The sequence below is a fragment of the Rhinolophus sinicus genome, linkage group LG06 (genome assembly GCF_036562045.2).
Source record: "Rhinolophus sinicus isolate RSC01 linkage group LG06, ASM3656204v1, whole genome shotgun sequence".
NCBI classification, from domain to species: domain Eukaryota; kingdom Metazoa; phylum Chordata; class Mammalia; order Chiroptera; family Rhinolophidae; genus Rhinolophus; species Rhinolophus sinicus.
In genome coordinates, this window is record NC_133756.1 from 133,098,557 (window position 1) to 133,116,641 (window position 18,085).

The 18,085-nt window shown below is 43.2% G+C and overlaps 1 protein-coding gene and 1 long non-coding RNA gene across 5 annotated transcripts in view; one reads left to right on the forward strand and one right to left on the reverse strand.

The window, feature by feature from the left end:
- Window positions 1-1,076: 1,076 nt before the first annotated feature.
- Window positions 1,077-17,410, reverse strand: E2F8 (E2F transcription factor 8). Of its 3 annotated transcripts, none has more exons than XM_074336122.1 (13): window positions 17,166-17,410; window positions 15,859-15,938; window positions 13,923-14,201; window positions 13,392-13,548; window positions 11,440-11,754; window positions 11,077-11,238; window positions 9,237-9,374; window positions 7,395-7,598; window positions 6,993-7,080; window positions 6,202-6,730; window positions 2,726-2,858; window positions 2,211-2,605; window positions 1,077-1,841 (listed from the first exon to the last, which is right to left on the reverse strand). In XM_074336122.1, the coding sequence occupies exons 2-13, from the start codon at window positions 15,871-15,873 to the stop codon at window positions 1,659-1,661; spliced, it is 2,598 nt and encodes an 865-aa protein (XP_074192223.1). In that variant the 5' UTR covers window positions 15,874-15,938; window positions 17,166-17,410; the 3' UTR covers window positions 1,077-1,658. The 3 variants fall into 3 exon arrangements, with proteins under 3 accessions (XP_074192223.1, XP_019598147.2, XP_074192222.1); XM_019742588.2 differs by having other exon boundaries at window positions 15,859-15,984; XM_074336121.1 differs by lacking the exon at window positions 17,166-17,410 and adding an exon at window positions 16,309-16,654 and having other exon boundaries at window positions 15,859-15,984.
- The window catches only part of LOC141572247 (uncharacterized), a 32,164-nt gene continuing 30,904 nt past the window's right edge, over window positions 16,826-18,085 (forward strand). For both annotated transcript variants that reach the window (XR_012497551.1, XR_012497552.1), the window contains exon 1: window positions 16,826-17,287. This is a non-coding gene — a long non-coding RNA (uncharacterized LOC141572247). The remainder of the gene's footprint in view (window positions 17,288-18,085) is intronic.

An 18,085-nucleotide genomic window follows, 5' to 3' on the forward strand; every position in this document is an offset into this window, starting at 1 on the left:
TACCTCATTCTTTCTGTGCATGATTTCACCAAACCTTGGTCCTAGGGAGGTACTTTTTTGTGTGGAGAACTAATGAGCAGAACAAAACCTTGACCTCCCATCTGTCTAGCTGAGCTATAGGGGAGGGAGAGGATGTAAAGAGCTTCACCTCCTCAGAGGTACTGTTTCTGTCTGGTTGGTGTTTCTCTCATAGTTGTCTGTCATTAAACCTAGTAGCTTCCACTGGACTATATCTTTGGTCTATATTTACCATTTGGTGAATTGTTTTTATTGCATGGAAATTCTTTCTTCATATATGTGCTTGGTTCTACCAGAGCTGCTAGGCATGCATCTGAAGGTGGACGGGTAATGGATAAAGACAGCCAATAGACATGGGTCGAGTCCTGTCAGTGTGATTCTGGACTAACTGCTTTAATTTCTGAGAGCCTTAGTGACCTCAGTCTTAGCTCATTGAGATAACGCCTGGTGTATAGTAAACACGTAGGACACAGATATGATGATCCTTTACGACCCTGACCAGGGAGGTCACATGTCAATTCTCAAGGTGCAATTCATCCCATAGCAAAGCGGGGTGGGGGGTGTCAAGGAGATGCACATTTAACACATCGTAGCGTATACCTTCTCTTGGAGCTCATGGAGATTTAGTGTAGTTTCTTAAGTGTGGAGGAAATTAGAATCCTTACTGCTGCTTTCCCATCCCTGGAGCTGTGCCATTCAGAAAGTGTGGTAATGGGACTGTAGCTGACAGCAGGAGGCCTGGGGGGATGCTAGTGGTGCCAGAGCAGTGTAGGGAACACCCCAGCAACGCCTTTCACTTCTACTCTCCCAGGGAGCGATGGATAGCCCATGGGACTTAGCTGGGTAACTTGGCCAAGCTCCAGCATTTCCACAGCCATTTTCACTTCTGTAAAAATGGAGCCATGTGGAAGATCAAAAGGCGGGCAGACTGTAGGAACATTTTCTGAACTTTGCATATCTAAGGGAAGCCAGGACAGTATTCTTACCAAGAATTTGCCCCTAAGGTTAAATAATTTTCATTTTCTCTTAACAGTGCCCTAACTGGTCAAATGAAAATGTTAAATACAATTTAGAAAAGTTTTAATTTCAACAACTTATGATTAAAAATACATTTTATAAATAATTTTTCCATAGACTTGATTGATGATTATTGCAAACTTTACAAAAAGACATACTGCAACAACAGATTAAAATTACAAAAAATATAGCTATCGCCCTCCTATTTAAAAATATAACATTATACATCACAGTGTTTTCTTTGTGCAAAGTTTAAGAGAATGCTGTATTAGGCACATCACATATTCAGTCAAGGAATGTAAACTTTAATACAGTTACGTTGCATAATAGTGTAGGCACAGTGAAATAATTTTTCCCCCTAGAAATTCTTAGTTCAACATTTTACTTTTATTTTTTAGGACTGATGGCTGAATTTTGCTTAATACAAATATATATATATATATATATATCTGTGTATGTGTGTATATATATACATATATATATACACACAAGTGTGTTTTGAAATTAAGTAAATCCCCAATGTATTTACAGTATTTTCAGAGACTGTGTTCTCCAAACCAGTCTGAGTATATCTTTTCTCTTAAACAACTTTTTAGAAAATTAAATGAAACCAAGTCTGTCAATTAATGGACATCTTCTGTTGAGACTTCCAGTTTTCGTTGTGGGACAAAGAGAGTTCCTACGGAGGTTTTATTAGCACCATCGAAATCCACGCAGGATGAGCCCATCAACTTCATTGGTCCACCTGGGGTACGGAAGAAACTTTCGGCCACTAATTGTGACCCTTTGGGTGTCACAGGAACAGGCTGATTGAAAAGAGATGAATGGAAAAAAGAGGTCAAAGCCAGAGAGGTACACTCTAGCAGCCTTAGAAGACTGGACTGAGAGATCGTGTCACACGTGGGAACACAGCACACTTTGAAACTGGCTAGGTAAGCCTGCATGAGTTTTACATTCCAGCTGTTTTTGTTAAGGCAAGATAAAAAGCTCATGACCCACTAATGTGGACTCATTGGGCACTCTTTCCAGGACTGCAAGGCAGGCAGGCTTCAATCTCCTCACTCTCCTATCCTTTCCCTCTCCAAAGAAGAAAGGCAAAAGCAAATCTCCCATGACACTGATATTTGGGACTTAATAACCCAAGGAAAAACTAAGTTAAATGGAAATATTCTCACCTGTTGTGCTCCTGTCACAGCAATGGATTGTCCATTCGGTTGGTTCTGGCCCAGGACTGGAGAATCATACCTGGTAGCCCTTCCTTGCTGAGAGCCTGCCTTTTCTGGTACAACACTAACAGCCTCTATTCTTGGAGACACAGGAACAGTGCCGGGGCTGGGGCTGGCAGACACCTGCACACTGGGGGAGATGAGCCCCAAATGCTGCAGGGTGAAGTTTACAATGGCTGAGCTTGGGTTCTGGACGGGAATGGGGTGGCTCGAAGCGAGAGCCGGGCTGTTCCCTACAGGTACGGCTGCCATGGAAGTTGGTGAGACCATTAGCTTCAAAGGTGTTACATGAAAAGAGGTAAAATTAACAGCATTGAGTTCAGATGATGTCACTGGAATAACACCTGGAAAGAAAAGGGGGAGGGAGAATATGTTAAAAGCACAGGCATTTGTCTGAGAAGCTTACAAGGCTTAAGTGAACTTGAGACTGGCCCACATTTGAATAACATTTTACATACCCTCACCTGTGATTGGGGAGCTGTAGATCCTGTGGTTTGGGGAAAGGGTACCTGAGTTTTCTTTACTAGGCAAGCCGGACTCTGCCCCCAGGGATGAGCACTGGGCGAGAGGGATTAGGTATCCTGACGGGAACAAAGCCTAGGGAAAAAGAAGGGTTTACTTTACACACAAACACTGTAAGAAAAATGGCCACGTGCCTCTCCGAGGATTACTGTCCCTTAGTGGTTGTTGGTCTCATCATACTAAAGTCTCCCAACGTACAGGCTCCAGGCAGGCCAGCTGTATGGCTCCCTGAAGATAATATCCCTCCCTCCCATTCCAGCACTTGTCCTGAGTAATACAAACCATGTGTTTCTTAAATGCGCTGTGGTCTTAGGAAGTGTCCTAAAGCTAGCGCTGAGCCTGCTTAGAGTAGCATTCCCTCAGCAGACCCCTCACACTGGCAGCCTGAGGCCTGCTGGTAATCGCGTGGTGCTTTTATGCAGTTGGACACTATAAGGGCTGTGTTATTATTCTCTGGTTGTTCTTAAATGATATAGCGTGGTGTTTCCCAAAGAGTGTTCTGAGATCCCAGTTCCATGGGAGGCAAGCAGTCGTTGCTTGAATCATGCTCAGTTATGTTTGGGAAATGCTGACTTCAACAAAGGAAAACGGTGTTTTTATTAGAGAATTTCTGAGGGACTTGATTTAATAATGGCATGCATTCATTGTAAATCTCCAAGGGAGCATCCAGCATGTAGCATTTCCTAGGCTACCTGGCAACTACATTTTTGGTAGCATCGGTATTCAAGGGAAATATTTTAAGAAATGTTTATTTAGAGAAAGGGGTTGCCAAACCAGGGACCAAAATCCAGCGTCCTGGCTGTTTTTGTAAATAAAATTGCATTGGAACACAGCCATGCCCATTCTATAGCCGCTTTCCAATTCTTTTTTCTTTTTACGTTGGCAGCATGGAATAGGTGCAACAGAGACCACATGGCCCGCAAAGTGAAATATTTACTGTCTGGTCCTTTACAGAAAAAAGTTTACTGACCCTTCATTTGGAACAAAGGAATTATACAACTGTAGATATCTTTCTAATACTGGAGGTTTTAATGATACCAAACAAACACGCTTATAATACACAAACTAAATGGCACAGCACCACAATTCAAAAACCACAGATGAAAAAGAGAACTGAGTAACTCATATTAGAGACCCCACAGTCATGGAGCAAAAGCTATAGGCAATCAAGTCATATTCCAAATGGAAGCGGCCAGGATGTTGGGCTGTGTATCTCCCCCATGCCTACTAGATCGTTGTACTTTACCAAACAGAGAAAGCCTAACACACAAAGGCAGGGGTGGCTGAACTGCCTGAAGTCCACTTCAGCCTTAGCAAGAGCAGGACTGGCGAAAGCTAAAAGCCGCTCTTGTAAACCTTCCTTTTATCTTCCTCCAGACCCTTCCTCTAAACATTGTCCAAACAATAGTTTACACTTTGATCCAGCTGTTAATAGGTCCTGTCTTTATTTTGGGAACCAGTGAATTCAGAATCCACGATGCTCAAAGTGTAGCACAAACTTTAAATTTTGTTTCTTAGATGCTTGCTGTGGTTCAGTGTCTTTACTGGTAGGTTCCCTGAAAGCTGCAGGAATAGCTATTCTTAATGGGTGGATTCAGGCATTTTACAAATAGCTCTTCTTTGCTACTATTAATCATGTTCTCTCATGGTACAAGTTATTCTGCTTGCCGGTTTAATTCTTTCAAATCTTCAGCAAAACCTATAGCACTCTAATCATTATTTTTCAATTTTGTGCAAACCACATTTATCACAAAATCATTTAACCTAGAATGCCAATTCCTCTTTTTTGGAAAAAAAAAAAAAAAAAGAGAACTATTAAATTAGCACGATGAGTGAATTTGACATAGTTAAACTTGCATGTCATCTCATCTATCCTATAGTAGCCCTCTTACCCCCTCTTCCTATTGCACCATCCTTTTCTATTTTCACTATAATTCTTCTTATTCACTAACTGATACGTTTGTGTTCTTTGTATACTGTCTTCTCTCCATTCCCAGAAGTGTAGGTTCTCAAGAAATGTTTGCTGAATGAATTAACACATGAATTAACAGATTTTCTTTGTTCTGCTCGGTCCATGCCAAAAAGAAATGGTCAAAATGTAGTCATAGAGGTGAAAAAAGCAGGGGGACATGGAAAAATCTATCTACTGAAAACCCTAATGCTGATCAGCCAAGTGAGCAACAGGAGACCATTATTCAATTACTCCATTGGCCCAAAGAGTCTATGGACCTCCCAGAAATTCGTATCAGGCTAAAGCCCTGTGATTTTTCCCCCTAGCATGGATATTAAATACAAAAATGACACTATGCCATCCTCAGGGAAAACTTGACAAACTCTAAAGCCTCCTCAATAACAACAGTCACAGATAATATCCTTCAGGTTATATGGTGCCTTGAAAGAAGGACAAACCCCCTTTATGTATACCATCATGTAACAAAGTTACGTAGCCTCACAGAAACTGTAATATGGCTTGGGGCAAGTTCTCAAAAGCAACTGTCACCAAAGGCACATGCTGGGTTTGATTTGATCCAGGGCACATGCTTTACACCCAGTAGATGATGAGGAAAAACTGGTGGAACAAATTCTTTATAGATGTGGGGAAATGAGATGTAGAGAAGTAAAATAACTTGAGTTAACAGCAGGGACAAAATGAGAGATGAACTTCTGCTTGCACATTTAGTGGTGTTCATTTGGTGATCATGTCTTTCACATATCATTGTCCTGAGGGAGGAAAATGAGAGAATGTGTGTGAAAGTGCCTAATCCTTCGGACATCTGGTGTGTGGGTAGGCATCCAATAAATGTTAATTGCTTCCTGAACTAAACTCCACCTAGGAAAAAAAATGACCTAGAACATCAAAATCCCTAGAAACCAATGTATCTAACATACCTACAGTTTGCCAAGATACGTTTGATTTTTCTATTTACACAAAATAGAAATTTTGGTTTAAATTTTAGGTAGAAAGTAAAAACTGGGAACAATTTATCTTCTAGGCAACAGATGCCAGTTATAGGGTATTTAACAAACATTAGGTAATAACTCAGAAAGCAGGAGTCACCGAACCCTGTGCATCCATCCATTCACTTTGGGTTATGTCTGCTTGTAAATTATTTAAGAATTTCATGACAGGTGTTTGCATTCCAGCATGTGGTAGAGAAATGGACTTAAGGACAACCACCCGTGGTGCTTTATAAAGAGAGCAAATAATCCTTTCCTCTAAAGGTTAAAAATGTCCTGCTGTCATCCCCGCCAGGGGATTAGCTGCCTGGGGCCTCGTTTGGATTTTGGGATGCCAAGGAACAGTTTCTTGTCTTCTGAGAGACTGCTCTTTGCTCTGGTAAATTTCACAAGCCACCAAATCCTCCTCTAATCAACTGGGGAGTTGCTAAAGCTTTGCACAGTGCAAGGCTGTACTTACTGTGGAGACATTTTCAAGTCCTTTTAGGTCCTCTTTAAATTTCTTTTTGGAACCACTATCCTCGAGCGTGTTTGCCCTCTTTGAGCCTCTTTCTCCAGCAGGTTCCCTGTCTCGGGTCTGTGCACCTTGTCTCTCTGGCATCAGGCTTCCAGGCCTGGTGGAGACACTGGCTGCCTTTGTGGCATCACTGGCTGCCTTCTCGGTGGTGACATCTGTGGAGTCTTTTGATCTTGTAGCTTTAGAAGCGGGGGTGGGGCAGACTGTTGGGCTCAGGCCTTGGGGCGGTGTCATGGTTTGAGCTTGGGCAGGCTGCAAATAGATGGCATAGGATGGGCCCTGAGGGGGCTGAGGTAGGATCAAGGGCACCGCAGATGACAATGGGCTGGGGATCAGGGGGACCACCCCCAGGGGCTGGATGAGGGACGGTGCTGTCAGCTCCAGCTCAGCATTTACGGGGGTGCCCAGAGGGGCCACTGGTTTACAATGTCCAGATCGTGCCAGCTGTACTTTCGCTTTTTTTCTGGGTTCACTAAAAGACAAGATTTAAAACATGACACATTGTCCATAATGTTCTAAAATAAACACATTTTCTCTAGAATGTTCTATCACGTTAGATTGTCCCAGATTGAAACCATCCTTTTATGAAACTAGCAGAGTGTTTCTGTAGTGATTGCATATGAGTTATAGGAAAGATTGTCTCACCAGTTTCCAAGGCGAATGCCTATTCTCACATAAAGTAAGTAATCCTAATGATTCAATGTGCAAGTAATTCAAGAGCGCTGCCGACTTACCTTGATTGCTCTTCTAACTCTATTTTGCAAATAGCTGCGAGCTGAGCCATTTTACTTGGGAAGGGTGCAGAATTCTGAGAACTCTCAGCTGGGAAAATAGAAAGAAGGGGTAGGGTTGGTCAAGTCAAAAGAATAAATGCTCACTCAGATGACGTATCTCTGAAGTCCAAGGAACAGAGACCATGCACCTCCCCCCCAAAATCACATAGCAATTAAAAGAAAAACCCCACAAACGACTTTCATCCTTTCATTCATACATAAGTTCGGCTTCAAGTGGGGTTAGGTATATGGATATGGAAATAATTCTGTAACACGTTCCATATGGATCAAGTAAGCTTTAAAAAAAAAATCAGATAAAAAGGAGCTCTTCCAAGTGGAAACCTGACGTGACTGAAAACACACCTTTGCTGGTCTTGATGGGGCTACTGGGAGCAGAATTTATCTTTCTCCGATCACTTTCTATGCTCTTTACCAGTTTGATAAGAGATGGGTGTCGAGTAAAGTTTGGTTTCCCACGTGTGGAAAAGAGGTTTTTGGCACAGTTCTCTTTTGAAGACTGCTTCACTTCCAGCTCTGAGGGGGAGAAAGGAGTGACGGGGCTCAGACCTGAAAGAGGAAAGGGTGCTGCGTTAAAACACCGGTGGTTTGTCTTCCTTTTGGGATATGAAGTCAAAGTGTAGTTCTGAAATGATTTTAGGAATTACAGTGGCAACAGTTATAGAGCATGACTATGTGCCAGATACTGTTTTCAGGGCTTTAAATACACAATACCTTGTTCACCCTCTTAAATGAATTCTGAGACAAGATTTCACACTTGAGTGTTTCTAAAACCCGTTATAACTTATAACCAGTGGTGTGTTATAGGGGCACTGTCAGTAGTTTCTTTCCTTATTGATAATATAAAAAATTGTGCCTCTTAGAATCAGCGGAGTCTTAATTTGATGGAAAATGGTGACCCTAACTGCTATGGACTGAATATTTTGTGTCCCCCTCACCCCCCCCCCCAAATTTCTATGTTGCAAAACCTAATGCCCAACGTGTTACTAGGAGGTGGGGCCTTTGGGAGGTGCTTAGGTCACGAGGGCGGAGGCTTGATGAACAGGATTAGTACTCTTATAACCCCGCAGAGCTCCCCACTTCCCCCCACCATGTACGATTACAATGAAAAGCGGTCTAGAAAGCAGGCGCTCACCAGCCACCGAATCTGCAGGTGCCTTGGTCTTGGACTTCCCAGCCTCCCTGACAAACATTTCTGTTTATAAGCCACTCAGTTCTCAATGTGCTGTGGTCACTGAGAAGCATAATAATGAGAGCAGCCTGAACACACGAAGACACTCTCAGCGGCTCCACCAGGTAGGTACTTCTCAGGAAATGTATCCCCATTTCAGAGACATTAACCGCCTGACTCATTCAGGGGGTAGAATGTGGGCCTTGGGATATGAGCGCCATCCGTCTGGCTCCAGAGCCTGTGCTTTCCAAATCCCTCCCCAAAGGAACTTTCCCTCAGATTACATCCCAAATCACAATAACCTCACAAAGGCACTATGGTTCTTCCCATTTTGTAGGTAAGGAAACTTAGCCTTGGAAAAGTAACTTGCCCGAGGCCACATAGCTAGTAAGTGGCAGAGCTACCGTGTTTCCCCGAAAATAAGACCGTGTCTCATATTAATTTTTGTTCCAAAAGATGCATTAGGGCTTCTGTTCAGGGAATGTCCTCCTGAAAAATCATGTTAGGGCTTATTTTCGGTTAGGGATTATTTTCAGGGAAACACGGTAGGACTGGAACCGGTCTCCCTCTGCCTCCATGCCCATGTCCTTGCCACTTTCCAGCACTTACTTCTATGTGGGGATCTTTGGTGGAAGGCAAAATGTCAGAATCCTAGAGGTGAGATGGAGACTAGAATATTGATACCAGAATGAATTCATTTAATTCTCAATGTGCTATGGTTACTGAGAAGCATAATAATGACAGCAATAGCATCTCACGTTTTGTGACGCTTTCAACTTTTTCAAATCCTTTCATATACAGATTCTACCTCCTGGGCACTGTGCGTTACCGACCTTGTGGTTGCTGATGGAGTCAGTAACCAAATTTTTCATATTGGCACTCATTTTTGTCTATTCAACCACTTATATATGTTCTTTCCATGTGGGAGTGTAGGTAAAAAGGGGAAGGGAGAATATCTTCAAATGTGCATTAATTCCAAATAACAAAGCAAAGAATTAGAAAAAACAAATACATACCACTGGGATTTGGACTGATTTCTGGGCCTGTCCATTTAAAAGCTGGTTTTCGGCCTCTTTCCTCTGTAACATGAACTTTCTTGATAAGAGCCAGGCTACTCAAAACATTAGCTATATCATACAACCTCCTAATTTTTGCTGGGGAAAAAAAAAAGCATACATACCACTTAATGGAATAATGAAAGATCAAAGGACTCTGCTTCATAAGGATTTCATGTATATTCAAAGAGCTATCCTAACCGTCAATGTCAAATAGAGAAAAATGTGGCTCTTAAAATTATTCTAGGGATACGGCTTTAATTAAAACAAACAAAAAAATAGTTTTAAATATTGAAGACTCAGTTACTGCTGGTATTGAATTTTGAAATGACAAAAGCACAAGTTGAAAAGGGAAAACTTACTTAATGAGATTGCCCTGCTGGAAACTATGTAACAGATTTTTTGATAAAGTCACCATTGCTGGGCATCTTCTAATGAGGAGTCAGAAGAATTTTATGAACAAAAGAAATAAAGCATCAATGATAAATGTATTGCTTTCCTGCTTGTGATAGGTTACATCAATAAGATTGATTTAATATCATAAGCATGGAAAATTCCATAGCCCATCAAAATTTGTAAGTTGTGGTATTATCCTTATGTAATACGCAAAGCATAGATTTATTAATTCTACAGACCTTACATGTCTTAAAGTGTTTTTTCTTTTTAAGAAAAAGTCTGCTTTTACTTCTAGCTTCATAGTATAAAATTACAAATTGAACCCATTCTTCATAGCTGTGCTAGAAGGTTCTGAGTTCCCTGGGGATTCAGCAAATTACACATCTGCAGTTCCTGGAATAGTTTCCAAGGCTGTGAGTAACCAGGGAAATGGAGAGCTGAAAACTGTGTCTGGTGACTTCTCAAAGCAACGCAGCCCATCAGTAGGCTCAGGACGTGTTTTTTGAAATTGCACATCTCCCAAGCCAATTGCCGGTATCACAGCCTTTCTCTCTACTTAATTTTGTCTTGATAGAGACACTATCAACCTGGGGATGTCTGCATTTACTTTTATGGGACTAGTATAGCTTTTCAGGGATGGGAAGGAGTCTGTGTGACAGCTCTCAGGCATTCCCACAGCCTCTGCTGTTGCTTGAGGAAGCTCTTCCTCACCATACAGCTGGGTCCCCGAAGTGTCCCATGTTCAGGCTAGACTTCATTCCCTCCTTGGAGGTTTGCAAATGCCCCCAGGAAAGATGGGCATGCAGCAGACCCCTCCTCATCTGCTGAGCACTTCTTCCCACACCCTCTCTCTACTCGTGGAGGTTCCTGTCAAGTCTGTTACGGTGGCGAGGGCAGACCTCTGCTTCAGGAACCCAAAGTATATAATCCTGTTCCAACTTTCATCAAATATGCTGGCTGCAACCATTCTTTCAAAGTAGCAAGCCAACTGTGCTGCAGGTCACTTCTGGGGACAATGTCAGAAGAGTTATTTGTACTCGCACATATGAGAGATAGTGGAAAGAGCGGAGACCTGGGTTGCCGTCACTTTATGATTTACTGCTCATTTAGACTTCAGGCAACTATAGATGGTATAGGAATAAAACGAGGACAATGTTACACTCTCACAGGAGGTAACTTCTAAGGAACTGTTTACAACCCAAAGTGTCATACAAATAATAGTTATATACATATCTTTGAATACTACAGGTTAGCTAAAGCAGCTGGATCATGACTGCTGGGGAGAAGTAAAGCTACAAAAGCACAATTTGAGAAGATCTGTTTATACAGCAAAGGAAGTCAGTCTGTAACTGAGATTTTATTGTTAAGAATAGATCCAAAACTCCATAGCAGTCGTGATACTTACTTTTAAACTTGCTTTTGTCCAAATCTTCCACATGGTCCTCCCCAATTAAAATCTTGGCCGCAATCTCTAGGCTTACTATCTGAGGCGTTGACACCAAAAACAGCATCACAAATTTCTGGCTCATCACTCTTAAAGACTTATCTTTGCGGCTGTTTACAGAAGCTTTGAAGAAGGGTAAGGATTAGAGAATTAAAATTCATGAAGGGACAAGTGACTTCTAAAGTAACAAGGCTAAAAATACCACCACCTGGTCAGAGAGTTAACAACTGCAGCATTTTAATGTTAAAGACAGCGGTAGCTTTAGAGCAGGGTTCCCTAAGGAACCTTTTCTTTAGACCTGAGCTTTTCGATGCCATCTCTCACCTGCCCGAAATTCCACTCCAGGGAGTTCGACAAAACACATGTCTGGGTGTCCATTTTGGCCAGTGTTTGCTTTGATGATATGATCCTCGATACTGTAACTCTTACTAAAGTCGAACTCTTGTTCATATTCTTTCTTTTTGATCATCATAATCTGCTCGGCATACTTGTTCTCCTCCCCGACACTTTTCAAAGTCCCAAGGGTTTTGTTGAGATTATGTCGCCCGTGCCACGTGTACCTGTTTTTGGCGAGGCGGCTCACCATGTGTAAACTCTCTAGGACGTTCACAATATCATAAATGCGCCGACGCTCAACATCTACAAAGAAGGAGCAATTATGCATGACTAGGATCGGATTTTAGAATGTGTCAAAAAATTGAATCATTTTTTCTTCTATGGTTTATTAGTCACTGAGATCTGAGTAACTTTCTTATTGCTCAACAAAGACTGTGAAGATGAGAAAGACATGTGCCTGCTCTCAAAGGGCACACACAGTTAATATGAATTAGAGAGGGGACATTTATTGAGGGGCTACTATATGCCATACAGCTTTAGAAAATTTCTACCCTAAACTTGTGGGGTAGGTATTATTATCTATACTTTATTGATGAGGCAATGGAGGTTCACACTGGCTAAGTAGCGCACCCCAAGGCGCAGAGCCAGGAAGTGGCAAAACCATGTCTTTAATACTCTAAACCCCACAATTCACAACTTGTTTCTTATGTTTCTCTCTCTCTCTCTCTCTCTCTCTCTCTCTCACACACACACACACACTCACACACGGCTGTCATATGATAGGTACAAGGTACTGAGATTTCTTGCTGTTCCTGGGACCTGCCAGATATGCCCTTGTCTGAAGGCCCTTGTGCCGGGCTCTTCCTTCTGCCTGGAATCCCTCTCCTAGATGTCCTCATGGCTCCCCCTCTCGATTCTTTCAAGTCCTTGCTCAGATGTCACCTTCTCAAGGAGGCCCAATCTCATTTAATTTAAAATTGCAAAGCACTCCTGGTCCCCCTTTACCATAGTCTACATTTTTTTTCCCACAGTATGTATTTTCTTCTAACAAACATTATAATTACTTACTTATTATGCCCTCTGCATATTGTCTACTGCCCCCACTAGAATGTAGGTTCACGGGAGCAGGGATTTTGTCCTTTTGTTCACTGATTTTATCACAAGCTGTTATACCATTACCGGCCACATAGGATCAATAGATACCTGCTGAATTATCGGGTACCTTCTACATAGCTACAATGAAGTGTATATGAATAGATGAATCTAAATGGCATATTCTTAAAATGTGAAATAATGTTGACTTTGCTAAACATGCATTAGAAGGGCAAAACTTTCTTCATGGGGTAATAGCTATATATTAAAATATCCTGCATATCAGTTCAGTTTCAGATTATGATATGTTCATGGCTCCAAAGGTATCTCAAATTTGCCACACACCTTTTAGGCTATAATTAGATTCGAGTCTATGAAGAAAGGAGTAAAAGGGGACACAGTAATTTTGCCCAACACTCAGAAAATGCAGTGGTCCTTAAAATAGTTCTGAGTGGCCCTGCTCCCCCACAGAGGCTGAACCTTGTTATAAACTATGGAGATACCATTTTGTAGCCTGGCTCTTACAGGCGAGAGCCAAGAGAGAAGTTCAAAGTTGTAGCAGTGATGGTCCAAGTCATAAAACAACGCTGCCTTCCTCTAAAGCTTCAGAGCTTTTGAAATGCAGTCAGAAGCAATCTCCATTGTGATTTTTAACTTCTGTATTAAGCTCCGAAACTGGAAAATACATGCCTTTATTCTTAAATTAAAAGGGCTTTAGAGATTTATAATTCCCTGAGGGCTTATTTGTGTCATTACAAACAATGGCTAGATGAGTGTGGGTTTGAAGGAGTAAGTGCACAAAATCACTTTACCTATGAGCCATTTCAGTGAGCTTGCAGCATACTTACTAAGTTCCTCGGCGACTTCGTCAAGACAGATGTCATTATTCACGGCAGGGTTGGGGTAGTTAGGATATCGTGCTAAGAACTTATGGCACAACAAGCCTAAACTTTTCTCTTTTCGACTTGGTTGGGATTTCTCATATTCATCTCCAGATAAGTGTTCCTACAAAGGAAGAGGTAAATAATGTGTTATTCTAAAATAAAGTCTGACAGATTTATTAGGGGCGTCTGTGCTCTATGACTAACACTGACTAATACTATGTGCTTCACTTCAATAGCTGTGAACTTTTGGGGGGAAAAATGGTGGGAAGCCAGAATAAACTGCTTGGCAGATCTAAAAGGGAAGCTTGAACTGAAAATAAATCAAAGGTTCAGAATTGCGAGAGCGATATTTGACGGGGTCCAAACCTTTCTGGGGTGCTGGAGGAAGTTACTAACAGTCTGAGGGTGGCGATGCTTTATATTGCTGGCACTGCTGCGACAGTTACTTCCCTTCTCCCCCAAATCTCCTCTCCACCCAGTCCTCTGCAAACCTACATGTAAACAATCTTTGGGTTCAGCTAATTCATTTCTGTTGTCAAACAGCCCCCTTTTCTGATCTCTGTAGCGGATCTCGGGGCTCACAGCACTGATGAGCATTTTCAGGTTGGCTGTTGGTGTCCACGGTTCTCCCTGGGAGATTTCCTTGGGCTTGGTGGGTGTGGTTAAAGGGCCAAAGTCAGGCTGGATCTCTGTCAATACTGTATTTGCTGCAGTGGATTCTTTCAGAGGTGTTTTCATCAGTCCCCTTTTATGTGGCTCAAAAAAGAGATTTTCCTGGTTTAAAACAAGTATATAATTAAATTCACTGTAAAACACGATTCATGACACAGCTTTTGACTCTAGAAATTATACAATAGAATGTTACTAAGGAAAAGATTGCCTAATGAGCCTACAGAGGTGATTAAATTAGTAACTATATTCCAATGATCACTTGACACTTGTCTACTCTGAAAGCTAAATTTCCCATTTTTAATTTTGCAGTGAACCATGGACTTAATTTTTTCACTTTCTGTTCCAAGGATTAAAGAAATTTTAAAACATAATTTTTAAACTTTTTATGTTGAAATAATTTTAGGTATAGAGAAAAGTTGGAAAGATAGCATAGAGCATTCCCATATACCTTTCACTCAGCTTCCCCTAATAGGAGAGATCATTTTAAGGGATCCCAAACTCCTAGGAGTGACTTTTACTCAAGACACTGTAATAAAGCCTCCAGGGCAGAAACCATGTCCCATTCATCTGTGTATCCATCTAGCACAATGGCTGCATGCAGTAGGTGCTCAATAAAACATTACTGATGTAGATGAGTCAGAGAGCCGAGGGAGAGGGCTAGCATATGGTCAGTCTTGTTGGCAAAATCCAGTAGGGAGCAAAATCCAGAGTGCCAAAGGGTAGGATTTCTGACCAGAAAAGTCTGCCCTTTGAATATCTATCCCTTTGCTTTCAGATGGAGAAGTAAAATTAATGATTCAAAGTCACAAAGCTACTTCCTGGTGGTAAGCGGACTGCCACTGAGACATAAAGGGTGAATTAACAGCAGTTCATAAAGAAGGCGAGTGGAAACCACGTTTCTTCTACTTTTGGACACTGGTGACTTCACACATCCTTCCTATCTATTTTAAAGAAAATGCTTGGAATGGCAATAATTGAAAGAATAGAGAAAGCACTAATTCCTCAGTGACTTCAGAAACAAACATTAATGGGGCTATTTTATACGCCTGTGATTCCTTAGGATTTATCAAGTGCTTTTCCATTTGTATTTTCACCACATTCTATAATCCTCTTTATTCTGCAGAAGAGGACAGCCAGGCTGAGAGGTAGAATGGGACTTGAACCCAAATCTCCTCAATCCAGCTATGGTGCTCTTACATGGAAGTCAGTGTGAGGGACCCAAGGGGGGTACCCTCCTGAGCATGTGTACCTGAGAGGTAACCTGGCAGTAGTTGGACACCAATCAAGACACCCCCACTGGTAATTCTTTTGTAATTTTACAAAATGTTTTCTTCTCAAACAGAGTGTTAACACCCATAGTTAAAGAAGCTGGTAATTTGGTAGAAAATTATGTTAAAAAGAATCCAATCTCAAATCATGTCAAACACACTTTCTGAATTCCTTTTGTTCAAGAATTCTCAAAAATATTATAATGCAATTAACAAATTTTACAATTCTTAAAAATACCTTTTCTCTCTGTTTATTTCTTTGAGACTTCCACCAAACCATTAAAAATTTTAATTCTGGGAAGATTACTTTAACTCTGGGCAACTCTGCCCCTCTTCAAAAATTAAATTTCCCTTCCTTCTAGGTTTTTACAGAGGCTAACTAAAAGGAGATGTGGCATTAATAAGATATGAATATTGAAAAATTATGGATGTAAATCTGAATGATAATGCATTTAAAACTGCAAGGATGAATACTGAAGTTAAAACGGTACCTTCTCGTTCTCCATCCTGTAGATTTCTCATACATTTAGAGTTTCTTTAAAAATGAAAATCTGAAGTTTCTCCCAATATCCTGTTGGTTCAAGGAGTCCAATCAATTCTATTAAAAAGTTTAATATCTTTAAAGAAAAAAGGAAATAGGAAAATTAAAAAAAAAAAAAAAAAAAGGAAATCTGTTGAAAATTCCTTCATGGATGCCAGTCTACTGAAACAAAGACTAACGAAAATTGACAAACTACATTTACATTTTATTCCCGACCAGAGATAGCCCCACTGGGCGGAAAACTACATCAAACGCCAGTAAATTCCTTCAGCAAACCGATTCGCTGTCACGCGACTTCAAGCAACCCACAGAATTTCCAGTGACAGTCCTCTCACCTTAAGAGAAGGCAGGCCATTCTCAGGACCCCACCGAATGGACTGTAGCAAGTACAAGCACCCACCTGTTCACAGACTGAGCTCGCGAGCCCAGGTTCCGGCTGAACAGACACGACCCCACGTATCTGGATAAAAGTCTGCATCTAGATGCCTGAATTTCTCCTCTGACACACACGTGCATACGCTCAGTTGAGTAGTTTTGGGAAATAGCTTGATAAGAAATTTCCAAATTCAGGAAACTTCCAAATTCAGTCCTTAAGCTCCAACCGTACTCTAGGCATTTAAAGAACCTCTTATGATTAAGACTTTTTATAAAGACTTCCCTAAAGATGCAAAGTGCTATGTACTCGTTATTCTGGCGGCCAGTTCACCGCCACGATGTTGGACCTCACCACGGAAGACTACATTTGCTAAGTAAGGCAATCAGGTACGGTCCTCCTGGCGCCACACGCTGCGCACCCCGCGCGTACTTCCCCCTTGGGCCGGCTAATTGCCCCTCCCCCCAGGCCCAGTCCGAGCTCCACCCGCCTAGCAGTTCCCCGACAGCATCCTCGGGGTTTCCAGGGCAACGACCGCTGACCAATCAGAGAGCAGGCCGCGAGCCTGCGATTGGTTGGCGGCGCCAGGGGCGGGTCCAGACCTTCCGCCTTCGATTTAAAAATTTGGCGCGGAAAGCCGGGCCTTGGCCCGCGCCGCCCCTTAGCTGCGCGGGGCTTGAGCGCGGGCAAACCCGCTCCCGGAACCGCGGCATCCCCGCCCCTCCCCCTCGCTTGCCCCCTCCCCTCTGCGCGGGAGCTCAGCTCCTCCCTCCACGGCCCCCAGCGGAGCGAGAGGCGGGAAACGGCCGCCGCTGCCGCTGCCCTCCCGAGTCTTTTCCTGGTGCCCGCCGGCCAGGCGCCGCTTCCCTCTGCGTCCCGCTGACCTGTCAGTTCAGCTGACGGTTGGAGCGGGCGGAGGCTGAGGGGGATTCCTTGGCACCTCTTCCCCGCTCAGGCTCCAGAGCCCGCGAGTCGGGCGGTCAGTCGGTCCTTACGCCGCGCCGAGGTGGGTGCCAGAGGGAAACGCCGGGACCGGGACTGACGGTCCGATGGGCGGGCAGAGGAAGCGTGACTGTCCAGGAGCAGTCAAACCCCGATTTGAAATTAACCCGCTCCCGGCGCGAGCTGATCCCGCGGGCGGGGCGGGCCGCTCCCCTCCCCCACGCCCGCTCCTCCCGGCCCGGGACCTCGCGCGCCAATCCGAGTCTCCAGACAGGCGCCGGTGGCGAATCACGATGCAGGCGCCGCCCTCCGGTCCCGCCTCTACGACGGTGTTGGGGGAAAAAGTTCAGCAACTTTTTTTTCCTTTTTTTTTTCCTTTCAATTTGCAAACACCCCCCTTCTCCCGGCTCAAAGTTGGGGAATGAAGTGTGGCCCTCCCGGGTACGCAGGCTGGGAAACGCGCGCGCACTCTGCGATCCCCTGTCCAGCCCCAGATCCACTCACCTGACCTCCGGACCCCAGCCGGGACCATTCCACCTTCCATCCCTGGCATGCATTATTGTGCTGTCCACCATCTGCCCCGTGCCTTCTAGAATTGGTGTGTGGGGAGAGAGGACTGGCCAAATGGTACCCAAACTCGGTGGGCGCGGGGTCTTGGCCGAGACGTGAGAACTCAGGTGTGCGAGGAGAAAGATCACGGTTGTGAACACCCCAAGCTTGTTCTTGGCGTCCGCCTTCCCTCTCCAGGTCTTCCACCGCTTCCCCCTTTCCCCTCCCTGTCGCCTTCCCTCTTTTTCCTGTTTCCAGGCCTTGGACAGTTTCAGCATGGAATATTGTAGAGTGCTAGATTAATAGGATTGGG